The following is a 25,699-nucleotide window of genomic DNA, read 5'->3' on the forward strand; positions in this document are numbered from 1 at the left end:
TCGGCCAATAGCAAAATCGCCTGTACTTCGATTTCGCCGCTAACGGATGTTGCGGAAGTGGATAAGCGATTTTTTGACAGGCCGAGTTATGCTGACCACCTATGGATTAGGTACATGGTGGAATTGGAAAAACGCCAGGCGACGCCAGTCATGGATCTACTGAAACTCGGGCCCCCGCCCTTGGTGAAGTTTGATATGTCATGATTACCTATGATTAAACGTGAAGGACCACAACAAACAAGGCAATCATGAAGCGGACAATAGACTTGTCGCTTATACGATGTTGCCTGAAGGGCACGAATCCGACAAGCACCAGTGCTGGTCCAAACGGAATTGTCGGAGAGACGGAAGGCTGGATAGACGGAACAAGAGGATGACGATAGAATGATGTGTATAGAGTGCCGGCATAACCCTTGTCTGGTGGAACCCAAAGGAGCCTTACGATCCGAACGTTGTTTCTTTCGACGTCTCTGCTTCCATCTGTGCTCCCAGCCACCAAACACCTGGCTTCCACCACGGCTTATTAATATCGATATACTACTAGCACACTAGTATACTGTCATTATTACAGAGTATCGATCATGCGAAAAGACAGCTCCCTTACCCTTTCGGTCCACCACCCCCGTACGGTGGAAGATCTCGGACCACCAAGGCCCCCCGAATCGAGCCACAGTCCATCGCTCCACCCGGTCATGGCTCTGTGCCATTCGCTCCGACGGCCCTTTTCATCTTTTGTCGGATTGCCGCGTGACCATAGCACCCAAGATGCTGCTGCCTAGCACCATCTCTGTATGGCCATCGGCCGGTCAACACAGCCAAATGGTCTGTCTGAAGCCAGGCGGCGTCTTGACCGGCCCGCCCTAGTCGAAGACTATTCTTGCCTGTCATGAGGAATTCATCCCAAGACGAGGCTCTGGCCGCGCCTGCTGCCGTAATCTCATTTCTTCTCTCTTCTTCACGACACCCGCCTGATCCTATCCTCTGGACTACCATCGACTTTCCTTTTCCCTGTATCATTCCTTATATCGCGAGAATATCATATCGAGTGGCTTCAACGACTGGACGCTGTCTCTAGCAAGGGAAGAGGGGGAAACCCGGGATTCATCATGGGCGCAGGCGCATTCCTTGAGCCTCTCACAGTCATTGTCCTGCTCTTCGGCGGAGCCTGGATCAACCGAGCCACAGACTCCTCCGTGTCTGCGAGAAGTCCCCGGTGGGATGAACCATCGACGGTCGCTCAAGCGGTCGAGAAGGACGAAGATCTGGATTTAGAGGAGGCGCACCTTACACATTCCAAAAGATCCTTGTCGCCATCATTATTGCCGTCTCAGGAGGACAAATGGCGTAAACGAGACATTTGCTTTCTGGGTTACCGCAAGGTGGTCGAGACACCTAACACCGCCGTCTTCCGCAATCGATTACTCAGCCGGGTGCTCCATAGATATCCTTTCTTGGTGGAGGCATGGTATTGGGCTCTTATTTACTGGGTGCGGAAAGACACCATCCCTTACGGTCCGTTGCCTGTGCTAATCACCATCGCGTAGGTCTACCAACTCGGTCGAGCATTCACAGCAGTGACTTTGGTTGAAGGCACGGTGGACGTTGCCCGTCGACATGCCCTCCAGCTCATCCAGGTGGAGAAACGTCTCCATATCTTTTGGGAGATTCCTATCCAGAAGTTCTTCATGTCCTACCCACGCCTCATGATGTACATCAACTGGCTTTACTCCTTCATTCACATTCCTGGAACGATTGCATTTCTGGTCTGGCTGTATTACTATACCATCACCAGTAACCGGCTGGCCCAGAACGGAGGCCACCTGCGCGGCACAGGTACGCCTACTGGACCATGGCTTTATGAAGCGCTGAGGCGCACCATGGCAGTGTGTAACCTGCTTGCATTCGTGGTCTTCACACTTTGGCCATGCATGCCACCTCGTCTGCTCAGTGACCCAGAGTATGAGGGGCCTGACGCTATGCTGGCCAAGAGTCATGGGTTTGTCGACACCGTCCACGGCAAGGAAGGGGCCAGCAGTGTCTGGACACAGAACAAGTTCTGCAATCAATACGGTGAGGCTGATCCGAACACGATCCATTTGTTGTCGATCGATACTCATTCTTTGCTGCAGCTGCCATGCCGTCTCTTCATTTCGGTTACTCCCTCATGATTGGCGTGACCATCATGACCATTCCTTTGGCGCCTGAAATGCGTCGCTCCAAATCCATCCATCTTCCTTTGTTCAACAACACCCATCCGGAGTTGGCGCCGGCCATCAATCTACCGAGTCCTCGTCGTCTCGCTTGTCTCACCCTCGGCTTCTTGTACCCGTTCGCCATCCTTGTCGCGATTGTCTCTACAGCAAATCACTTCATCCTCGACGCCGTCGCTGGCGCAATGGTTTGTGCGGTTGGATGGAAGATCAACCCAATGTTGTTGAACCTTCTGCCTTTGGAAGACTGGTTTCTATGGGTTGTACGGATACATAAACCTGTCCAAGCACCCGTTGATGCCCATGCATTGGCGTCCGCCGCGAGAAGAGGAAAGATAGAAGCCTGGAACTCGGAACGACTGGCGGTTGTGAACGAGTGAGACTCGCTTGCGCGCACACCTATCCCTCAACGACAACATAATTACCCTAATGATTGCAGACCTTGCAATGTCCTATGATCCGATCCTCCTCGAACTCCATTGTTGGTCGGCCGATGGAGCACCACCAATTGCACTATCACCAAGACTGTCTCGACTTGCTAGAGGCTCGTCTCACGGCCTCCTCCTTGATGCGACATTACTGTGTCCTGCAAGACATGGCCTTTGGCAGGCAAGGGGACGACGTCTTGAGGTGAGGATGACGTTATGAAGTTATGCGCGATGGCAACGGTTGAGCTCGCACTGTTCTGTTGTTGGATATATTCTCTGGGTATATGAGCATATAGTAATATTAATGTCTTATTATTAGTCGTGATCCAGGAACCCTCCCGTTGAGATCTTCGTTAGAGAATACATGGTGTTTAACTACCAGTCGGGGTATCTTAAAGCAGCAGTGAGTTCGATAGGGTGAGACGGAGGAGGCTCTTGTGCATAACCTGCCAAGATGTCCGGTGAAGCAGTGCTACCGCTGTTGCGCCGTCGTTGAGATCGGGCTTCGGTCAACTTGGAACACGGCCAGGTGGATGCCGCATGCATGCTACGCTTTAAGAATGTCGGAATAGAATTGACCTACTGTGTTGAGATGCATGGCAAACACCGAGAATGCACATTATGGTTGCATGTTTGCAGATGGAACACTTCAGACCACAGCCTCGATTTCCGTGATATACCGAAGCTGCAGTGATGAGAAGAGGCAGTGAATGACGACTGCCTCACCCGACAAGCTGAGTTCACATGCACCATTTACAGAGACCATTTTGGTTGCAGACGACGGGTACCTCAGTCTCAATCTTGCACAATCTTTTCCTTCGGCGACCATTTCAAAGGAATCTGGCCCACCACGCCATCGTTGAATTCTACGAGCAGTACATTATAACATCCATCACCGTCAGCCTTCTCTTCCTCTGAGACCAAACAAGAGTCCGTATCGGACGTCAGCCTTGATCTTGACCTTGACCTCAGCGCCGTGTTCTGCTGTGCCCCGGTAGCTACGGGTCGACAACGAGGAACGAATCTGTACATGTAAGTGCTGTGGGTTGTCTTCTATCATCCTGCAAGAAATGGAATAAAGCACAGAAAGAAAAGAGCTGTTGTTGCATGTCGTTGTTATGGCGTTGTTACTGTCGCATCTGCTGTATGTGAGGCACCAGTGCAGTGAGAGACGGTGAACCAATCAGACTGCCTGCGGCTGCTTCAGCGCAGTCTGGTCACGTGGGAGCCGCTCTTGGCGAGGAGAACAGCCGCTGGGCGATATGATTGGTCAAGCCTCCATTTTCTGGGCTCCAGTTGAAGTTGCGACTCTCAATTGCTGCGACTCTCATCAATTCCTTTCTCCATCATTGTTGCAGTCGCTTTATTCCCTCCACCACTACTGGCACCCCATCATCTTGCGACACCCTCCAACAACATCAAACTCTCTATCGCCTCTTCATCAGCGTCATCATCCTCCTATCGAGAGGTGATCGGTTCGTGCCTCTCCCCGTCTATCGTGTTGCCGACCCCAAGTTCTGTGGCTTCAGACATTCACTCTCCCCATCGCGTCACTCTAGACAGCTGCCCACTCCAACCGATCTAGGCTATCGCGAACCAGCCGATCTTGTTTTCACCAGGTTTGCGACAAAGCTCCCATAGCTAATGTGTTTCTTTACCAGACGCTTCCTTGTTTCTCGCGCTCTCCATCAACGCGTCGCTTCATCCCCTGTGACCTACCGTCATGGATGCCGAAACTGAAGCTCCCCAAACCACGGTCCCGGTCAAGGTTCCGGAACCTGAAGATAAAGCTCCACCAACCTTAGCAGAGCCCGCTTCTGGTGTGGTCGCAGAGATGTCCGGCGCCCTTCCCGCAGATCATGAGCCTGCAAGTGAGCCGAAGCCAGCTGAGTCTACCGGTAGGCGTGACATGTTGATCGTTCTTGATCTACAACTACTGACATCCTCGTGCAGATGCCGCTACAGCAAATGGGACTGCCGAGTCTACCTCAGAGCCACCCAAGGAAGTGGTCGAAACCACGGCTGAGCCTGCTGCCGAGCCTGAGCCCGAGACTGCACCTCCAGCCACTGGTGACACAGAAGTAAAGGAGGCGGGAGAGGCGGATGTTGCTCAACCAGAGACCAATGGCGCCCCAGCGGACAAGAAGGGCTCTTCCTCACGGAGAAAGTCATCGGCTGGTGTCCCTGAGCACAAGGGCAAGAAGCTCAACAAGAAGAAGTCCATGCCCAAGATGACGAATCTTGACGCAAAACCTGGCGAATATTACTTTGCTAGGTTGAAGAGCTACCCGCCATGGCCGGCCATCATCTGTGATGAGGAGATGCTTCCTGACATCCTCCTCAACACCCGACCTGTCACCACCAAGAAGGCGGACGGCACTTACAATGAACCATACGCTGATGGTGGCAAGAAGGTTACTGATCGCACCTTCCCTGTCATGTTCTTGTATACCAATGAATTGTGAGTTCGTTTGATGAGTTCAAACTGCCCACCACTGACCGGTCTAGTGCCTGGATTCCGAACACGGACCTCGCTCCACTCAACCCCGATGATTGCAAGGATGTCTCAGAGAAAGGCAAGTCGAAGTCACTGCTGGCCGCCTACGAAGTCGCCGCAGAGGACCATGACCTGCAATACTTCAAGAGCATGCTCGACGACCATGCCGCTGCAATCCAGGCCGAGATAGACGCAAAGGAGGCCCGTGAAGCTGAGAAAGCTGCCAAGTCTGACAAGAAGAAGCGCAAGAGTGAGGCAAAGATCGAGACTGAAGATGTCGAGATGGATGATGCCGATCCAGCGCCCAAGAAATCGTCCAAGAAGCGCAAGAAGGAGGCTGATAGCGAGGACGAGGAATCCGAAAAGGTAAGTGCACCTGCTCTTGCGCCCGTACCCTGGTCCTGACTCTTCTTGTAGCCTGCCAAGACTCCGAAAACCACAAAGATCAAGTTGACCACCAGCAAAACTCCTAAGACCGAGGAGAAGAAGCCCAAGGAGAAGGCAAGCAAAGCTCGATCTGAGAAGAGAAAGTCCAAGGCTGCAACGAGCGATGAGGAGATGGTTGATGCTCAGCCCGAGCCCGAGGAGAAGCCTCTAGACCCTGCTGAAGCACGCAAAGCTCGTGAGAGAGAAGGTGAGCGAAGAAATGTTCCGTATAGTTTCTCCTGCTGACAAGGTTCAGTTCTCTTCCTTCGACACAAGCTACAAAAAGGCTTTTTGTCCAGAGACCAGGCGCCTCAAGAAGAAGAAATGCCCCAAATGTCCACCTTCATCAAGAAATTGGAAGGCTACACCGATTTGGAAGTCAGCGTCATTCGCACTACCAAGATCAACAAAGTTCTCAAGGCGTTGATCAAACTCAACACCATTCCTCGAGACGAAGAATTCCAATTCCGCAAGCGTTCGATCGAGCTTCTAAGCCAGTGGAATAAGATCCTCGGTTCAGAGCCCACCGACGCGGAGGCGGGTGCGGATAAAGAGGGCAAAGCGTCACCAGCCACCAACGGTGTGCACGAGGAGAAGTCGGAAGATGCTGCCACAGAGAAAAAAGACGAGCCTCCTGCCGCCGCCGACAAACCTGCCGAGACAACAGAGGAGAAACCGGCGGAGACCGAGGATGACAAGGCTGCGAAGATCGCTGAAGAGAAGCCGGTCGATCCCGAGCCTGACAAGCCTGCAGAGACCACCGAGGCAAGCGCTGAACCGGAGAAGCCAGCTGACGACCAATCGAAGCCGACTTCTGCTGAGGAATCATCGAAACCCGAAGTTGGTGTCTCTGAAGCTGTTGACAAAGCACCCGAGTCAGCTGAAGCTGCTGCCGAGGCTGCGGATGTGGTTAAGGCTACTGAATGAACGTCGAAGCTTATAAAGCTATGACTAGTTTTGGGATGGGTCGATTGAGGAGCTGTCAATATGAAAAGGTGTAGCGGTACCCCAAGATTGAGATGCCGGCAGATGAAACAAATCGGCGATGGAGCTCGATGGAGACTACGTGGATCTGGGTAATTGCATCGAGCTGGTACCGAGGATGTTTCCGATGCACACGAAGATTTCTTCTTTCTTTTATCGGACGAGATGAATCGCTGGCATGGATGGATGAAATGAGCTGTTGGTTGTTGGACGCACTTAAGGACTACAGGTTGGTGACGGGCCTTGAAGACTGGACCTGATTAGGTTGGTGGACCAATTCAATTGCGTCGCTGGTGATGCACATGTCCTGCAGTCCCAAGATTGTGATAGAGACGCTCGAACAGGGCAGATCAGGACGAATGTTGGCTTTCACCCAGGAATCCGCTTGCCTCTTCACCATCAACATCGAGGGCAAAATGAGCAATTGAGAGCTACCGTTGAAAATGAATCCGATATGGGAAAAAGCATGCGACATTAATGTTTCCATCTGTCTGGTTATACACACAACCCCCTAAATAACTCGCTAGTAAATCTGTTCATTGCGTCCCAACGCTGACAGGGACATCAGTAATTCTCAAAGATTTTCAGTAATACACAGTAGAAGGACAAATATCCGTAGAATGAAAGGCATTCCAAGCCAATTTGAGCCAGACAAGGCGCTTTGGGGGAGACATGGAGTATCTATCGGATAACGTCTCTACTCGGCCTCGTTCTCGACACCTGAGCCCTCGTCGTCCTCAGGCAACTCGCTGAGACATGTATCGATCAGAGTCATCAGCTCGTCCACATCCGGCCGCTCGGACGGTTCAACCTGCAGACACCGACTAACAACCTCGCGAGCCGCTGGGTGAGGATAGATCCTCTTCCCCTCTGGCGTGGGGCCAACTGGAGAATTACCTGTCGTGGCCTGATTGGCGTCACCATTGGCGGATTGTGTTTGGGCCGGTATTTTATCCTTTCCCTTTGTCGCATTTCCTTCTCCCGGCCAGCGCCAGTCCCCGCTCAGAACACAGATGCTCAACGAACCGCCGGTCTCGTCCGAGCGGGCTTCGAAAGGGGATTTGCCGACCAGGCAGGCGTACATGGTGCAGCCGAGCGACCAGATGTCGACCTTCGTGTCGATGACACTCCCCGTCTTGACATCGAACAGCTCGGGCGCTCGATAGGGCATGGTGGAATGCTCGGCCGCCGTGTCCTGCACCGCGATGGCCATGGACCGCGACGTGATCGGGGTCGGACTCGGAGCAAGACTACCCAGGTCCATGAGGATCGGCGTGCGTCCGTCGTCGTCGATCATGATGTTTCCCGGCTTGATGTCGCGGTGGGCATATGCGCGGGTTTCGCCGGGTTGTTTGCCCTCCTGAGCCCGGGTCACCTCGTCGTCCGGCATCAGCGGCTGTTCCTGCTCCTCGGCCAGGTCGTCCTGGTGCGTCTGGTCGCCCGTCATGGTTCGTTTCTGTTTCTGGGCGCGCATTTTCCTCCGCGCCGCATCTTGGTCCTCGCTGGCCCCCTTGTCGCGCACGGCCTTGGCCACGGCTCGTGAAGGCGTGTTGCGCACTTGGTACTGGTGCATTGCTTTCAGGGCCTTGCAGACCCCCAGCATCAACTGCATCAGTCGCCGCTCGCCGAAGCGGGTGTGGTTGACTAGGTTCGCGTTGATCATGTCCTGCAGATTGCCTCGGCGGTAGTACGGCAGCAGGATGTAGACGGTCTTGCTGGCCGCGCCGGCCGACGTGTCGTTGCCTATCCCCGACACTTTGGTCGTCGAGTCGTTCTGCACCGCATGGTCGATGCTACGGATGATGTTCGGGTGTGGCGCGAATAGTGTATATGCTTCAACTTCCTTCAGTGCTTGCGAGACTGACTCTTGTCCGAATGGACATCGGATCTTCTTCAGTGCGTATAATGCCGAGTCGGTGGTGTCTTGGACCAGGTAGACGTAGGAGAAGCCGCCCTGGTGAGAAGGCCCACGGTTAGTTGGGTGTGTTCTTTATTGCCAGAACGGAGTGAGGATTGTCCTGCCCACTAGTACATATGTGGTGCAAGTGGTAATGGATATAGAAAGAGGTCAGGTGTAATGGACTGTCTTACCTCCCCAAGCAGCCGGAGCATGCGAAAGCTTCGGTTGTTGATCTTCAGTTGCGGCGTGCCTGGGAAGCAATATAGGCAATTGCACAAGGAGTAGAATATGTCCAAGACGGTTTGCGCCATTGTCGGTGGACTTTTGTAGGGACAATGAGTAGGTAGGTGGAAGGAGGATATAAGCGCGCAAGTCAGGAAAATGGTGGTCGGGTCAGGATGGAGGGCGCCGAGGTCGGGGTTGGAGCGGAAACATTCAGCTGGAGATCATGTAGTAGGTGTGCAAATTGTGACAGGTATGGAAGAAGTTGTCGAATGGTCGTATGTTCAGAAAAGTGCTTATGGGCAAGGAGTCTCAAGCTGGTGATGCATGTTGGAGGCCGAATGCGTAACGTGTTAACGTATGCATTGGTTATATAGTGCGTATGCGCCACAGTAGCGAGAAAGTACTACTGCAGATCAAAGAGCTGTTCATGCTTCTATGGGAATCGCATGGCGAGCAGAGCGCGCTCCATAAGTCGAGTTCTTAAATTGATAAAGAATCTCTAGCATAGCCGTAGAGTCTGGCAGCGTCCTGCATTCATATATAGATTTCAGAGTTGAAAGTGTGCCACCCGTTGGGGTGAAATGTGTAGATCTGAGAAGGCTTTAATCTGGCGAGGCTGCGCATACCATAGCCCAATTCAGACTGGTTCAGCCTCGTCGCGATCAAGCAGGTTTCCCGAAGCCTTGTCAGGTACGTGCCAAGCCTACGTTGGAGACGGGCAACATGAAGTTTTCTTGCGGCGTAGGACATATCGCCGCAAGCCATTCGCAGCCCCATCGATCACCGCAGGGAAGATCGAGACGTGACGGGGACTTCATACCATTTGTGTCTGCCAGGGTCACCGTTGTCAGACCGCCAGACATTATATAATGTTGTACTAGCCAGCAGTATCACGGTACACTCTACCAATCTACTTCCACGCCTATCGCAGGCACCATACCCTGTCATCTATCCCGAGCTTCGATTGACTGTACATCGCCAACATGGCCGATCCCAACAATGTCTCGCAGTACAAGTACTCGGCGATGTCCAACCTGGTCCTCCAGGTGGACCGCCGCTTCGTCTCGCGTGCGAAGGACGAAAACACTGGTGACCCAGAATCCTTGGCTGGACGACTCAATATTCGAGACATGGGGTCGCGTGTCGCCCGAGAACAGGCACCCAAGCAGAAAAAGACGCCTTCTGGGTTGCAGGTAGAAAGAGGGTCGATACGTGAAGGCGAGGATGTTCTGGAGCGAGAGCAGAGAAAACGAAAGCGCGGTGAACCTGCCCAGACTCGCGGCGCCGGCGTCCTGTCCGCTGGCGATGCCTTGATCGAAGGGCTCAAGTATCGTCCGAGAACACCTGCCACACGTGCTACCTACGACCTTCTGCTTACCGTCACCGCCAATGCATTGGGTGATGTTCCCCAGGAAGTCGTCCGCAGCGCTGCCGACGCGATCCTCGAATACCTGAAAGATGAAAATCTCAAGGACTTGGACAAGAAGAAAGAAATCGATGACATTGTCGGGACTACGCTGACCCCGAAAGAGTTCAACGAGTTGGTCAATTTGGGCAAGAAGATCACCGACTACGATGCTCAGGACGACGACGAAAACATGGACGATGCAAACGCAGACGGGGGCGAGCTCGATGAACGGCAGGGTGTCGCGGTCGTCTTTGATGAATCAGACGAGGACGAAGATGGCGTACACAGAACGTATGAGGTCCGGGATGGAGACGACGCCTCAGATGAAGAGGAGGATGTGCAAGACCAACCTGGACTTGACGAGGCCGCTGAGGCTGGCGGCGCGGGAGTACCAGAGATCGACCCGGATGAAGACATTGAAGAGGAAATGGTAATCGATGCTGGCATTGCGGACTCGAGCCGACGGAAGCGCGACGATAGCGACTCGATTCCAATTCACGAAATCGATGCGTACTGGCTGCAACGTCAAATTGGAGCCATTTACTCTGATGCGCACATCCAACAGCAAAAGACTCAAGATGCATTGCGGATTTTGTCTGGCAAGTCAACCGAGGGAGAAGACTTGTCGCTTCGGGATATCGAAAACGACTTGATGGACTTGTTTGACTACGAGCACCCTGAGTTGGTAAGCAAACTTGTTTCTAACCGGGACAAAATCGTCTGGGCGACCAGGTGGCGCAGAGTTGCTGAAGACGATGACGCCCGGAACTTGGTGGAGAGCGAAATGGTCGAAGCCGGCCACCGCAGCATTCTCGACGAGCTGCTTGGAAAATCAGACCGAACCACAGAAGGTCCGAGACCTGCTAAAAAGCTGAAGTTAGACCTCATGGATCTCGACATTCCCAAAGCCCAGGAGGAGGAGCACAAGGAGAAGAAGGACGGCGTTCTTTCAGGTGGCCTACAGCCTCAACGCTTGATCAACCTTGAAAACCTTGTCTTTGAGCAAGGAAATCATCTCATGACCAACCCCAAAGTCATACTTCCCCAAGGTTCGACGAAACGAACATTCAAAGGATACGAAGAAATCCACGTCCCGGCGCCGAAGCCTAGGCGAGACCCAGGAGAGAAAAATATCCCAACGACGGATCTTCCCGATTGGGCGAGGCAAGGCTTCGGATCCGCGAAGGAGCTCAATCGGATACAGTCCAAATGCTATCCGTCGGCCTTCCACGACGACGGCAACATGCTCATTTGTGCTCCTACAGGTTCTGGAAAGACTAACGTCGCCATGTTGACCATGCTTCGTGAGATTGGAAAACATCGAAATCCGGAGACAGGGGAGATCATGTTGGATGATTTCAAGATCATCTACATTGCCCCCTTGAAGGCTTTGGTCCAGGAGCAGGTGGGCAATTTTGGAAAGCGCCTCGAATCCTACGGTATCCGAGTTGCGGAACTCACTGGCGATCGACAGCTTACAAAACAGCAAATCGCCGATACTCAAGTCATTGTCACGACACCAGAGAAGTGGGATGTTATCACTCGAAAGGCTACCGATATGAGCTATACAAGACTGGTCCGTCTGATCATCATTGACGAAATCCATCTCCTGCACGATGATCGTGGGCCGGTTCTAGAGAGCATCGTTAGTCGAACCATCCGAAAGATCGAGCAGACTGGCGACGCTGTCAGGATTGTGGGCTTGAGTGCGACGCTGCCTAATTACAGGGACGTGGCTACCTTCCTTCGAGTGGATCCTGAAAAAGGCCTCTTCCACTTCGATGGTTCATACAGACCATGTCCTCTTCGGCAGGAATTCATCGGTGTTACTGAGAAGAAAGCGATCAAGATGTTGAAGACCATGAATGATGTCTGCTATGCCAAAGTCATTGAGCATGTCGGCACAAATCAGCAGCAAATGTTGATCTTCGTCCATTCTCGAAAAGAGACTGCTAAAACGGCCAAACATATCCGGGATAAAGCAGTCGAGCTGGAGACTATTGGCCAAATCATGAGAACAGACGCCGCAAGCCGCTCTGTCCTCCAAGAAGAAGCTGATGCTGTTCATGATGCCGCCCTGAAAGACCTCTTGCCTTATGGGTTTGGTATCCATCATGCTGGAATGGGTGTTGCCGACCGTACATCTGTGCAGGATCTCTTTGCGGATGGCTATCTACGAGTTCTCGTCTGTACAGCGACACTGGCCTGGGGTGTCAATCTCCCTGCGCATACCGTTATCATCAAGGGTACTCAAGTGTACTCTCCCGAAAAAGGTAGCTGGGTCGAGCTCAGCCCTCAAGATGTGCTTCAGATGTTGGGACGTGCTGGGCGGCCGCAGTTCGATTCCTATGGCGAAGGCATCATTATAACGTCACAATCAGAGATACAGTACTATCTGTCACTGATGAACCAGCAATTGCCCATTGAAAGTCAAATGATGAGCAAGCTTGCCGACAACCTCAATGCCGAGATTGTCTTGGGTAACATTCGGAGCCGTGATGATGGCGTCGAGTGGCTTGGTTACACTTACCTATTTGTCCGCATGATTCGGTCACCGGGCCTCTACAGTGTCGGGGCGGATTACGACAACGATGAGAATCTGGAACAGAAGCGTGTCGACCTCGTTCACTCGGCCGCCTTTGTTTTGGAGAAGGCTGGGTTGGTGAAATACGACAAGAAGACCGGTAAACTGCAAGCAACAGACCTTGGCCGCATCGCCTCACACTACTATGTCACGCACAACTCGATGTCAACCTACAATCATCATCTCCAGCCATCGATCAGCACTATCGAGCTCTTCCGAATTTTCGCCCTCAGTGATGAGTTCAAGTATATTCCCGTTCGACAGGATGAGAAATTGGAGCTGGCCAAACTGTTGGGAAGGGTCCCGATTCCGGTAAAAGAAGGCATGGAAGAGCCACAAGCCAAGATCAATGTTCTCTTGCAGGCCTATATTTCTCGGCTCAAGCTCGAGGGGTTGGCCCTGATGGCGGATCTTGTCTACGTCACCCAATCGGCAGGACGAATCTTGAGAGCCATCTTCGAGATTTGCCTCAAAAAGGGCTGGGCTTCTGTCGCAAAAACCGCGCTCGACCTTTGCAAAATGGCCGAGAAACGAATGTGGCCGACCATGACCCCCTTAAGGCAATTCCCAATGTGTCCCCGAGAATATGTGCAGAAGGCCGAGCGAGTGGAGGTGCCATGGCCCAGCTACTTTGACTTGGATCCGCCTCGGATGGGTGAGCTCCTGGGCATGCCCAAGGCAGGACGCGTCGTCTGCGATCTTGTTTCGAAGTTTCCTCGGCTGGAGGTTCAAGCGCAGGTCCAGCCCATCACGCGGTCAATGCTCCATGTGGAGCTCACCATCACACCAAACTTCGTGTGGGATGACGCCCTCCATGGAGTGGCGGAGTCTTTCTGGATCATCGTCGAGGACTGTGATGGCGAAGATCTGCTGTTCCACGACCAGTTCATACTTCGAAAAGAATTTGCTGTTGGTGAAATGACAGATCATCTGGTGGATTTCACCGTTCCCATCAGCGAGCCCATCCCGCCCAACTACTTTATCTCGTTGGTGTCCGACCGCTGGATGCATTCGGAGACCAGAATCCCAGTTTCCTTCCAGAAGCTCATCCTACCGGAGCGGTTCCCGCCTCACACTCAATTGTTGGATCTGCAGCCGGTACCGGTGCAGGCCTTGAAGATCAAAGACTATGTTGATATCTACTCGGACTGGGACCGGTACAACAAGATTCAAACACAAGTATTCAAGTCGCTATACGACAGCAACGACAGCGTTTTCGTTGGTGCGCCCACGGGCAGCGGCAAGACGGTCTGTGCCGAGTTTGCTTTGTTGCGGCACTGGAAAAATCCCGAGGCTGGCAAAGCAGTCTACATTGCACCTTTCCAAGAATTGGTGGACAGCCGTCTCGCCGATTGGCAACAGCGCCTCAGCCAAATTGGTGGTGGCAAGATCATCTCGAGTCTGACTGGCGAGATCACAGCCGACCTCCGAATATTGGACAAGTCAGACTTGGTCCTGGCCACACCTACGCAGTGGGATGTCTTGTCACGACAGTGGCAGCGGCGAAAGAACGTGCAAAATGTGGAATTGTTCATTGCCGATGAGCTCCACATGCTCGGCGGCGAGAATGGTGCTGTGTACGAGGTGATCGTTTCCAGGATGCAATATATCCACATTCAGTTGGAGAACAACATGCGCATTGTCGGGTTGAGTGTCCCATTGTCTAATGCTCGAGACGTGGGAGAATGGCTGGGCGCCAACAAGCACACCATTTACAATTTTAGCCCATCGGCGCGTCCTGTTGGATTGGAGTTGCACATCCAGTCTTTCAGCATTCCACATTTTCCATCACTGATGATGGCCATGGCCCGACCAGCATACCAAGCCATTCTGCAGTTATCGCCGGACAAGCCAGCCATTATTTTTGTGCCCAACAGGAAGCAAGTCCGATCGACTGCTCTTGACCTCCTTCAGGCCTGCATTATGGATGATGACGATGAACGGTTCCTCCACACCAACGTTGAGGAGCTGACTCCATTCTTGGAGCGTATCAATGAGCGAGCACTGGCTGAATCGTTGACCCACGGCATCGGTTACTACCATGAAGCTTTGACGAACACCGACAAAAAGATCGTGGCCCATCTGTTCAAGATTGGCGCAATTCAAGTCATGCTCGCCTCTCGAGACGTCTGCTGGGAGCTGCCTGTGACGGCACATCTGGTGGTGGTCATGGGCACGCAATATTTCCTGGGCCGGGAACACCGCTACGTGGACTATCAAATCAGCGAAGTTCTACAGATGTTTGGGCGAGCTACTCGACCAGGCGAGGACAGGATTGGCAAAGGTGTTCTCATGGTGCCGGCAGTCCGAAGAGAATACTACAAGAAATTCCTCAATGAGGCATTGCCCATCGAAAGCCACCTCCAGCTCTGGCTGCATGATGCGTTCGTGACCGAAATCAGCACCAAGACAATCACTTCCACCCAGGATGCGGTGGATTGGTCTACCTACACATACTTCTACCGGCGTCTGTTGGCCAATCCCAGCTTCTACGGTCTGAATGATACCTCACATGAGGGCCTCAGCACATTCCTCTCGGAACTGGTGGAGAACACTTTGAAAGAGCTTGCAGAAGCCAAGATCATCGATCTAGACGATGAGGATGACTCAGTGTCGCCCTTGAACCCGGCCATGATCGCGGCATACTACAACATCTCCTTCATCACCATGCAGACCTTCCTGCTCTCGCTGACAGGCCGGACGAAGCTCAAGGGCATGCTCGAAATCGTCACTTCCGCCACCGAGTTTGAGGATATCCAGATGCGGCGACACGAAGACCACATTCTGCGCCGAATCTACGACCGTGTGCCTGTCAAGATGTCCGAACCGGCGTACGACTCTCCGCACTTCAAGGCCTTGGTCCTTCTCCAAGCACATTTTTCTCGCATGCAGCTCACAATCGACCTGGCCAAAGACCAAGAGGTCATCCTCGGCAAGGTGCTCAGTCTGCTCTCTGCGTGTGTAGATGTGCTCAGCTCGGAGGGACATCTGAACGCGATCAACGCGATGGAAATGTCACAGATGGTGGTGCAGGCGATGTGGGACCGCGACAGCCCGTTGCTGCAAATCCCACACTTTGACAACAAGATCGTGGAGATTCTGGGCAAGCTCGGCATCAAGGACATTGACGACTTCATGACCGCCATGGACCCCAGCGAAAACTCTGACCAACCCAAACTCGTGGCCGCGATGGGCCTGACGAACCGACAGCTCGTCGAGGCCGCCAACTTCACCAACAACAAATACCCGAGTCTCGAACTGGAATTTGAAGTCCTCGAAAAAGATGCCGTCACGGCGGGGCAGCCCTCGTACCTCCAGATCCGGGTCACGCGCGAAGTCGACGACGATGAAGGCGAAGTGGATCTCACCGTCCACGCGCCCTTCTATCCAGGTCGGAAGCTGGAGAATTGGTGGTTGGTGGTTGCGGAGGAGAAGACCAAGACTCTGCTTGCGATCAAACGTGTCACGATTGGCAAGGAATTGTCTACAAAGTTGGAGTATGTCGTGCCAACGGCTGGGAAGAAGGATCTTACCTTGTTCCTCATGTGTGACTCGTACGTCGGGGTTGATCAGAGCATGGCGTTCAGTGTCGATGCTGCCGAGGGAATGGATGAAGATGAAGACGAGGAGGAAGACGAAGACGAAAAGGGGCAGAATGGAGAGTAGAGTAGTACATGATAGCTGACAAAGTGACAAGGCAATCCAAGAATCCATTCAGACCTTGCAGAATTCATCAGGCTGGTACACTTTTTATTTTGTTGAACGCACCAAGCGTCTCGCGGAGGATATCAAAGAGTATTGAGTAGAGCACGTAGAGCCTCGTTGGCTAGGAACACAATGTTCAATAGCATGATTCTCTGTCCATATTGCACACGCTTGCTCTGTTGCTAACTGAGTACTTGACTTGTCTGTGTATATGCTTGCCCTACTATATACCTCCCCTCATCCTTGCGAGTCGCCCTCGACTCAACAACAGCAACGCTCTCTCTCTATAGGTTTGGTTTGCCTCTACAAAAGCCTCATTTGTCGTCCGAGTCGTCCGGCTCAGGTTCTTCGAATCCGTGGACTGCCATGCCGTATACTTCCTCGTCGACAGCAAAGAGATCCTCGTAGTCGCATACTACGGGAGAATCTCTGCCTTGCTCCTGCCGAAGGAAGAAAGACTTCTGGCCAAAGCTCTCCTTCTCTGTCTCAACCACCAATTCGAATGCCTCACAAACAGCGTAGACATCTTCTTCTCTTTGAGCACCGCAAAGTGGCCGGCTGGACGCGAGCAACCAAAGCATCCGAGACATAACCAAGCCCAGTTAATGCCATAGTAGCTGGGAAGGCGAATGGGATGACGCCGTACCGATTGGCAAGTCCAGGAGACGAATTGCGACCGTCGACGAGATCACGATGTGCAATTGACAAGTTGCCAAAAGTGCCACTTTTTATCTCCATTTTATTCCCTCTGTTAAACGCCCCCTGGTTGTACAGTCAAGGACGCGAGGCGGATGCCGCAGACGGGGCTACCTGAATTCCTCGAGTTCCTGGGCATCGTAGCCGCATTTGCGCATGACCAGGTGAAAGTCAAAGTCATTCCGACATTCAGGCAAGAATTCAAAGTTCTTGTCCGCTTCCACACCAGAGATGATCCAGGAGTCGCCCGTCATCTCATTGTGGTCATAAGCACGCTGGAAGACGACCAGTCCGACAGGACGAAAGGAGCCAGACGCCATGAAAGCATCACTTGTGAGCGTGCAATTCTGGCCTTGTTGACGAACAGTCCGGATCCCCTCAACATCAGGGGCCATGCCGGAGTCGAGACATATCTCTATACATCGGAAGAGATGCAGACACCCTTGGCGGACAGACTTGTACCTCGTCATGCTCACTCGACAAGCCCGGCGCAGGAGCATCATCCAGCCCTCCTCAGCGTCGTCAACGAAGTCTGGCTGTGCCCACGTGTCTATGTCTTTTGAGAATTTTGAGTGTTCGACAGAGGCGTGATACTTCAGAATACTGGCCGTGCGAGGACTCAGAAAGCCATCAATACACTGTCCGCAGGTACAACCGTAAGATAGTTGTTTCGTGGTTTCATCGGTATCGAGCGGCAGGCCTTCCTATGGCGATACACTTGACCGCCTTCGGCTTGTAGCCTTCAAAGTCGTCCGCCGTCACGATGATGGAATTGCGCCACCACATCCGAGTACGCCTCGTCTCTAGCGCGAGCAGCAGGACTTCCAGCGGAGTATCACCGACCCAATTGCGCATCTGCATCATCTGAGAGCCGAACTCTTGGCTCAGAATCCAGGTTACGGCATCCAAACAATTGCGACGAGCGGCAATATGAAGCAAAGTGTTTCCGTCTTCGTTGGTGGCGAACCACCGTGGGTCGTCGAAGGCTGCATTGCCGAAGTGCTGCTTGATCACGGTGACGAATTCCCCCCTTATCGAACCCTTGAGGGACTGGATTAGCGATTCTGGCAGCCATCCATGGTCATTGGGAGGGGCTTTGGGCGGATCATAGTCATCAGCCAACGCAAGGCTTTGATCTGGGGTGGTGCTGGCACCGCACAATCCGAACCAGACAGTGATGCCTATCCTTCTGAAGCCCAGGTGCCGGAACCACCTGATTGTATTGGCATCTTCCTGTGCAAAGACCTTGGCCCTCCCCTTGTTCCCTACAACGGCTTGGGGGGCTTCATGTGATCGAGAATGCTTTGACGAATCTGGCCAGACAATCGCGACAAATCGCCCACCGGCGGTCTTCGCATGCGTCGCTGCCAGGAGGGCCTGTACCATCTTTCGCCCCAGGCCACATCGCCGAGACGACTCTTGGACTTGGACGTCCTCAATGAGCAGGATATCTCCGTCATCTATTTGGTTCTTCCAGAACCCGGAGCCTCTCTTGATCTTATGATGCTGGTAGTCGTGACTGAACTTGCCGTAGCGGTCAAACAAGTCGAACGCCAGCAGGGTGGCCTCTTCACATGGCAGATTTATGTACTGGTAGAATTTGGCGTTGATTCTATCCTGTCGGATGAGCCTGGCGCGACAAAACGCGATCGTCTCCCTGGGCCGCTTTTGACTGCTTGCGACGACGTCTATGGTCTCCACAAAGCCGTGGTTGTAACCAGAGAACACCTCATGTTTAAGGTATTTGCGTTCGACATAATCCAAGTCGTAGCCTTTGTTTGATGGCAGCGCCGGGACAGTTCGTCGTTTCAGATCCCCACTGCCATCCAGGGACCTTTCGAGTGCGCTGGCATCGTTCCTCTCGGCTCTCGGCTTGTCGTATAGTCTGATCTTTATATTGAATTGTTCACTGCTTCTTCGGAAACAGTCGGGAGTTTTGTTGGTCTGCTGTGACGTGCCTGAAGCATGGCTGTTCTGCTGAAGTATGTTTTGTCCTTCTTCTTCTTTCACGAGTTGGCCATCTCCGTGACGGGCCGCTTTGCATGCCATAGGTGTCTGCAAGGCCGACATCGTGACGTCCGCTATACTCTGTCTACTAGCAGGGCAAAGAGTCGCGAGATAGAAGAAGCTGCACAAGACCTTTAGAAGAGTCGGCTGAACAAGTAATGAAGGGTAACAAAGAAGAAGAACCGAATCCATAGCGCGCGCAAGGGTATCATATATACTTGTAGAAGCTGTCACTAAACACACACGGTAACGACAGTAGTGAAGGACATTGAAGTGGAAGTGAAGTGAAAGTGAACCGCTCAAGACAATGAGTGACTTATAGGCGTGAGTATGAAGCAAGCAAGCAGGTTCAAACCATTCAAGCTGTATAGCGACAACCTACCGTCTCCTATACATTGCCATCTTTGCCCTCGGTAACAACAATTGCTATTCAGTCACAATCATAAACACACCGTGACCTGGACTGGCATCATCAACAAGATTGACTGTAACAGATAGACATCCTTTGCTGCCAGAGCAAATGCGAACTTGGATGGTCTGCCGGACGTGGACACGAAGCTGTTGTATGCTATATGCCTCACATGGATCTCACAAGATTGTCCAAGGTGACTGCAAATTGAAACCCGTCTGGGGCCGTATACGGTTTGTTCTCAGACTGTATCCAGACTCTATCCTGAAGTCTGGCCACCTATCTTCCTCATCCTCAGCCTTAGCTTCAGCCTCAGCTTCAGCCTCAGCTTCAGCCTCGTTCGTATCGTCGTCCTCTTCATCGTCCAAGAAAACAAGCAAGCGGTTCGCTCCGAAAGCGGAGGAAGAGATGGAGATGGAGATGGAGATGGAGATGGAGATGGAATGGAGATGGAGAAAGAGAAAGAGAACAGAGGGAATTAAGGGCGGAGGCAACAGGAGAAATGCAATCGACGCTGGACCATTGCCGATGCCCTCATCCGACGGCGACCCCATTCATTGAGCCATGTTCTCTATCCGGCCGACCAACAGCAGTGGCACTCGATGCCTGCAGGATTGTCTCTCTCTATATTATAATTCTCATCGTGACATCTCTTCTGCTCTCCACTACCTCTCGCCATTCCTGCTCCTGCTCCGTCTTTCCATATCGAACCACTACATCCTCCAAGAGATTGCCGCAGACTAGAGCGCTTCTCCAGACGATTTACTCTGCTACGCCTCTGACCACCTCCCATACCATCCATCCATCCCCGACCGGGCATTACAAGATGAGCCACGCAAAAGGCCTCAAGCAAATACTCTCCAAACAACCCTCCGATGTGGTCATTCTCTCGTCCCTGCGGACTCCCGTCACAAGAGCCGTGAAGGGCGGCTTCCGAGACGCCTACGACCATGAACTCCTCTCCCATGTGTTGCGCGCCACTCTGGCCGCAAACCCAAACCTCGACCCGGCCAAGATCGACGATGTGGCGGTTGGCGTTGTGCTCGCCGAGCTAGGAGGATCCAAAGCTGCTCGCATGGCACAATTACATGCCGGCTTCGACGAGCGCACGGCCTTGCACACAATCAACCGAGCATGCAGTTCTGGGCTCGCAGCCGTGACAAGCGTAGGCAACATGATTGCCGTCGGGCAAATCGACGTCGGCATCGGAGCGGGCATGGAGAGCATGACCAAGAACTACGGCAGCAAGGCCATTCCCACGGCCCTGTGGGATGAGCTGAGGAACAGTCCAGTCGAGAATGCCCGGGACTGCATCATGCCCATGGGACTGACCAGCGAGAACGTGGCAAAGAGATACGGGGTGAGCCGAGCCGACCAGGATGCCTTCGCGGCCGCGTCGCATCAAAAGGCCTCCAAGGCCCAGAAGGCCGGCCTGTTCGACTCGGAGATCGTGCCGGTCAAAGTCAAGCAATACCAACCCGAGCACCCTGACGCTCCCCCCAAAGAAGTGGTCGTGGACAAAGACGACGGCATCAGACATGACACCAGTGCAGAGAAGATGGCCAAGCTCAAGCCCGCCTTTGCACAGGATGGAACTTCCACCGCAGGCAACTCATCTCAGATATCTGATGGGTCGGCCGCCACTCTTCTCATGCGCCGGTCCACCGCGACAGAGCTCGGTCTCGCCAAGTCCATCATCGGCAAATGGGCCGGAACTCAGGTCGCAGGTTGCCGGCCTGACGAGATGGGCGTCGGACCTGCGGTCGTCATCCCCAAACTCCTCGATTACACCGGCTTGAAGACCGAGGATGTCAACATCTGGGAAATCAACGAGGCCTTTGCCAGCCAAGCTCTGTATTGCATCCGCAAGCTCGGCTTGGATGTTGAAAAGGTCAATCCGCGAGGAGGCGCCATTGCTCTGGGCCATCCCTTGGGCATGACCGGCACAAGACAACTGGCCACCCTTTTGCCCCAGTTGAATGAGGGTGAAGTCGGTGTCGTCAGCATGTGTATCGGCACCGGTATGGGCATGGCTGGCTTGTTCGTGAGAGAATAAACGTCCAAGCCTCGTGGAAACGTGGAGGGTGGATCCGAGTCTGCCTCTTAGGGAGAGATCGACAGTCTTGAAAGGAAATCTGTCACCATAACCAGGGCTGAGTTTCAATGGATGCTGGTGCTCTCCCCACCGCATCTGGTGTGCGATGTACGGTCGAAACCTGCCACGCATAACCCGACTTTGTGATCTGGATTCTTCCCTCCAGCTACACTCAAAGCGGGTCGAGAGGTCTCATATGGGATGTCCACATGCCAGTGCTCTTATCAACATATCTTGCGCTGTCTCCTCTTTCGGAAGACACGAAGATCACAATCAACATGCAGATCTCCTGCCTAATCTTCGTTATCTCGGAGGCACTACTCGTTGCGGCAGACCTGAAGCGAACCATGTCCCAATAGCAAGTGAGAAGATATCAGGGAAAGGGCTTTCCATGGCTCTAAAGGGTTTATTTGCAGCATAGTACAGCAGGGGTGTAAGAAAGGATCGAAAAGTTGTTATTTCAGGGCACGCCGGCGACTGTCAGTCGTGTTGGCGGTAGATATCAATATATCTTGTTGTACATTGGCCAGAACTATTACAAGAGCCTGTCTCACGTTCCGAAGCCTGCTCCCAACTTCCGCTGGCACGTTTCCATACAGGAGTATTCTGTTACAACATGATCATACAATGCCCAATCACAAGTCTGTTGTCCGGTCGACAACGTCCCCAAGTATCTTGTACTTAGCCATCCGTGACGATCTCTAGGACAGAAAGAGAGAAGAGCAAGAAGAGCAAGGTCCTCATCAATTCCCCTAGACAAAGTGCAGGCGAACTAGCTGTCGTTGTGGCATCGCCAGAATCAAACACTTATAATCTCCTCTCTTTCAGCGTCTCATTCCACGCTTCCCCCTGCGGTGCTAGCACCTTGTGTCCCAGCACCGGCAGCCCGCGAGCCTTGAGTTCGCGCTCGATCACCTTCCACCGACCGACTTCCTTCTCCTTGTCCACGGGCGTCTCGCGCCGCGAGAGGACCATGACGTTCGGCCCGAGCGGCTTAGGTGGAGTATTCTTCTTGTTCGGGGCTTCAACCGCCGCAGAAGTCGAGGATGGCTGCGCGTCAACACCGAAGGCTTGCTTTTGCTTCATGATCAGGGCTTCCGCCACGGACTTTGGTTTCGGTTTGGACGACTGGGTCAGGAGCTCGACGAATTCGAGGGCCGTCTTGTTGCCGCGCAGAACGGCGTTGAGGACCGGATCGGGGACCCGGAAGCCCGAGAGCTGGGAAAAGCGTTTGAGGATCTGCGAGGCACGAGTTGTGTTAGTCAGTTACTAGCGACGACAAAATCATTTCACTCTGTTGCTGGGCGCCACTGCTGGCCGGAACACCTTCAAAGATGTCACTCGACTCCGATTCGACTCACCTGGAAACTTAGAGGGCTTGAGAAGTCGAATCTCGCACCAGACAGCTGCTCCTCCATTGCCGCCACCGAGATTTCGAACGGCCGGCTTGATCCTTCGCTCGACGTGCTTGCCTCCGCCGCGGTAGTGTCCGATTTGCCCTGTCCTGCGCCAGTCTTGTCCTCCAGGTGCGAGAACGTCCCCGAGTCTGAAAGCTTGATTTGCAACGAAGACACATCGATGGGCAGGCTTTCGTCGAGCGTTCGGTCGGTTGTCGTTTGCTGTAGTGCCGGGTTCTGTCCCTTGTATGGAAGTTTCTCGACCAATGCGACATAGAGATACCCTAGAAATTCATTGCGGTCGACAACAGGAGCCGCGGGTGCAACAAGCCAACTGGACGATTAAAGTTAGTGACCGCCATTGTCGTATAAAATAGAGACCACCTACGGCTCGTAGTCATCTTGCGGCCTTGGAGGAAGATCCCTCCAATGTCCTTGGTGTCCAACGTGTTCCAGCCCGTCCCATGTATGTGCTTCTTCATACCCGTCCCATGTATGTGCTTCTTCATACCCGTCCGTGGCTGCTGAGGGTTCCGACTCGGCCAACGATTTCTGCGATCGAGACGCTGTCGTCGCGTAGGTTGCGGCTGTACCAGGCTGACCACCCCTCTGGATCCATGCCTTAGGTCGCAGAGAAGTTCTATTCTCTCTGGCTCCGGTGCTGTAGGTGGCTTGACGGATTTGTTTTACGTTGGGTTGGACAATGTGACTTCTGCAGGTCCGGCAAACGTATCGCGGCGCAACAGCTCTTGAGAAAGTGTCACATAATGACCGAGAGGCACGTTGTGAAGTCGCCATTATGCTGGGAAATAGGGATAGAGGATAGACCCCTGCACAGACAGTCGACGGGGTCAAGTCGGGACGAATATTGCTGGATGCGAGGTAGACGTTGTTTCAATTGAAATTCGTCTCTACACTCAACTTCGACTTCAACTTTCACTTTCCGGAGCTCGAATTCCCTCCGCAGCGCCAAGATCAGTTACGGTAGAACCTTGAGGCCGCCAAGCGCAATTCATATACGGTCGACCACAACACGCATTGATGGCAAGTATCTACCTATATTGATTTGACTGAGCTCTCTCGATTCTGCGTAGCGAGTGTATGTGAATGGTACCTATGTATACTAGTACTTGCTCAACATGAACTCCATTAAAGTCATGGTTAAATGCTTGTGCCATACTTTTACCAAAGATTCAGTTGGAGCTGGTGTCTGACGAGACCTCAGCTTGAGGGGCCTAAAGTGGTTTCGACTGGACCGGACTCCCTCATTCTGGCTTGACGACAAATCCAATCGCAGAGCGGACAGGCACGTTTATTTGTTTGAACGGCTCCTGTGGCGTAAACTTGACATTTACCTCTGGGCGGAAGATGAGACAGTGAGTGCTGCCGCCGAAGTGGAAAGTGCCCAGGTCATCTCCCTTCTTGAGTGTGGCGCCCTCCTTCACAAAGACCTCACAGCTGCTGACTTCGGCCATTCCCACCGCCAGAAAGGCCATGAGGCCAATGGTGGGGTCGTCGGCCTGAATGAAAACTGCAACTCTTGTGGCGATGGCGCAGATATATCCCTGCGAGTTGTTTGGCGCAGCTGGGTCGGGTCCGACACTGACGTTAGGGTTGGCAAAACCCTCCCAATAGTTCTCTGCATAATACGAGCCTGGAAGCTGCATGATTTTCTCGACCCTGCCCGTGACTGGCGAGTGCCAGCGATGGTAGCTTAGGGCGGACAGGAAGGCTTGATAGACTGTGCCGTCGACAAATTGGTCAGTGAGCTCGCTTCCGCCCAGCATGTCCTTTAGGCTGTATGGCTGTTCCTTGATCCAGAACTTGTCCATAGCCTTGACATTGCGGGCTATACGGTAGGGTGTCGACTCGCAGGCATTGGCGATGACGATGGATTCTTCGGGGTACTCGACCGGGCGGCGTCCCTCCCGGAATATCCTGGTGAAGAAATCGTCCCACGAAGTGTACCCGTACGCCGGCTTAGACGGATCACACACGAAGGCCTCCTCAAATGTCACTGGGTGGCTAGGGTCTGCCTCGCTGGCGACTTCAGCCATGACATTCAGAGCCTCGGGACAGAACCAGCCCTCGAGATCGCTGCTGAGCACCGAGGCAGAGTCGGGCGAGGCAAGATATTTTGCCCATGCATCCAGCACGTCCTTGAATTGCGCGTTGATATCCGGGCGAAGGAAGGCAGCATACCCTGCCACGGTACCCATTGGCCAGTCCTAGAATGCCCAAGTCAGCGGTGGTCTTCAGCTGCCCGGAGACGTGAGTTGACAGGAGAGAGAGTGAAATGCGCAGCCAACTCATGTCAAGGCAGACAAGATGAGATCGCCTACCAAGACAGCGTTGATGGGAAATCCAATGAGCCCTTTCTGGCCTTCGGTATTGTATATCCAATGCGGGCCCTGTGTCATCAAGAGATTGAACACTGCCAGCATCTCATCATAGTTGCGAATCTCTGGCTTCCCGGTGGGATCCTGGTTGTATGGAGGTATGGCTGGAACCTGTTCAAACATAAGGGTGAAGAGCTGGCGGACAGTCGGATCCCCTTCGATGAAGGCCTTGAACTGCTGAAGCGCATCGTTCAACGGCTGCGGGTCGTCGTTGACCTTCTTGACGAGCCCTCTGGTCCATTTGATCAGACGTTGACGGTCAGCTGGAAGCCAGCCTCCGAGACGGTGACGGGGAAATGGGGCTCGATGAGATTCGATAGACATTGTAG

At 53.2% G+C, this 25,699-nt stretch overlaps 8 protein-coding genes across 8 annotated transcripts; 4 read left to right on the top strand and 4 right to left on the bottom strand.

Annotated features, from left to right (window-relative positions):
• Nucleotides 1–1,106: 1,106 nt before the first annotated feature.
• Nucleotides 1,107–2,590, top strand: A1O1_03352 (uncharacterized protein; the record flags this gene model as incomplete). The annotated part of the gene is made up of 3 exons (XM_007724257.1): nucleotides 1,107–1,487; nucleotides 1,545–2,070; nucleotides 2,130–2,590. 3 exons carry the CDS (start codon nucleotides 1,107–1,109, stop codon nucleotides 2,588–2,590), a joined length of 1,368 nt encoding a protein of 455 aa, XP_007722447.1.
• Nucleotides 2,591–4,361: 1,771 nt separating this feature from the next.
• Nucleotides 4,362–6,488, top strand: A1O1_03353 (uncharacterized protein; the record flags this gene model as incomplete). Its single annotated transcript, XM_007724258.1, has 5 exons — nucleotides 4,362–4,536; nucleotides 4,592–5,099; nucleotides 5,147–5,501; nucleotides 5,553–5,769; nucleotides 5,818–6,488. The coding sequence occupies 5 exons, from the start codon at nucleotides 4,362–4,364 to the stop codon at nucleotides 6,486–6,488; spliced, it is 1,926 nt and encodes a 641-aa protein (XP_007722448.1).
• A 754-nt stretch (nucleotides 6,489–7,242) lies between these two features.
• On the bottom strand, nucleotides 7,243–8,756 carry A1O1_03354 (NAK protein kinase; the record flags this gene model as incomplete). Its single annotated transcript, XM_007724259.1, has 2 exons — nucleotides 7,243–8,499; nucleotides 8,637–8,756. 2 exons carry the CDS (start codon nucleotides 8,754–8,756, stop codon nucleotides 7,243–7,245), a joined length of 1,377 nt encoding a protein of 458 aa, XP_007722449.1.
• Nucleotides 8,757–9,653: 897 nt separating this feature from the next.
• On the top strand, nucleotides 9,654–16,328 carry A1O1_03355 (uncharacterized protein; the record flags this gene model as incomplete). Its single annotated transcript, XM_007724260.1, has 1 exon — nucleotides 9,654–16,328. One exon carries the CDS (start codon nucleotides 9,654–9,656, stop codon nucleotides 16,326–16,328), a length of 6,675 nt encoding a protein of 2,224 aa, XP_007722450.1.
• A 1,413-nt stretch (nucleotides 16,329–17,741) lies between these two features.
• A1O1_03356 (uncharacterized protein) lies at nucleotides 17,742–19,133 on the bottom strand (the record flags this gene model as incomplete). The annotated part of the gene is made up of 1 exon (XM_007724261.1): nucleotides 17,742–19,133. The coding sequence occupies one exon, from the start codon at nucleotides 19,131–19,133 to the stop codon at nucleotides 17,742–17,744; it is 1,392 nt and encodes a 463-aa protein (XP_007722451.1).
• A 1,172-nt stretch (nucleotides 19,134–20,305) lies between these two features.
• A1O1_03357 (acetyl-CoA acyltransferase) lies at nucleotides 20,306–21,535 on the top strand (the record flags this gene model as incomplete). The annotated part of the gene is made up of 1 exon (XM_007724262.1): nucleotides 20,306–21,535. One exon carries the CDS (start codon nucleotides 20,306–20,308, stop codon nucleotides 21,533–21,535), a length of 1,230 nt encoding a protein of 409 aa, XP_007722452.1.
• An 846-nt stretch (nucleotides 21,536–22,381) lies between these two features.
• Nucleotides 22,382–23,769, bottom strand: A1O1_03358 (uncharacterized protein; the record flags this gene model as incomplete). Its single annotated transcript, XM_007724263.1, has 3 exons — nucleotides 22,382–22,813; nucleotides 22,936–23,305; nucleotides 23,360–23,769. The coding sequence occupies 3 exons, from the start codon at nucleotides 23,767–23,769 to the stop codon at nucleotides 22,382–22,384; spliced, it is 1,212 nt and encodes a 403-aa protein (XP_007722453.1).
• Nucleotides 23,770–24,236: 467 nt separating this feature from the next.
• On the bottom strand, nucleotides 24,237–25,694 carry A1O1_03359 (phosphatidylserine decarboxylase; the record flags this gene model as incomplete). The annotated part of the gene is made up of 2 exons (XM_007724264.1): nucleotides 24,237–25,199; nucleotides 25,314–25,694. 2 exons carry the CDS (start codon nucleotides 25,692–25,694, stop codon nucleotides 24,237–24,239), a joined length of 1,344 nt encoding a protein of 447 aa, XP_007722454.1.
• Between the last annotated feature and the right edge of the window lie 5 nt (nucleotides 25,695–25,699).

The sequence above is a fragment of the Capronia coronata genome, assembly GCF_000585585.1.
Source record: "Capronia coronata CBS 617.96 chromosome Unknown acBCG-supercont1.3, whole genome shotgun sequence".
NCBI lineage: Eukaryota > Fungi > Ascomycota > Eurotiomycetes > Chaetothyriales > Herpotrichiellaceae > Capronia > Capronia coronata.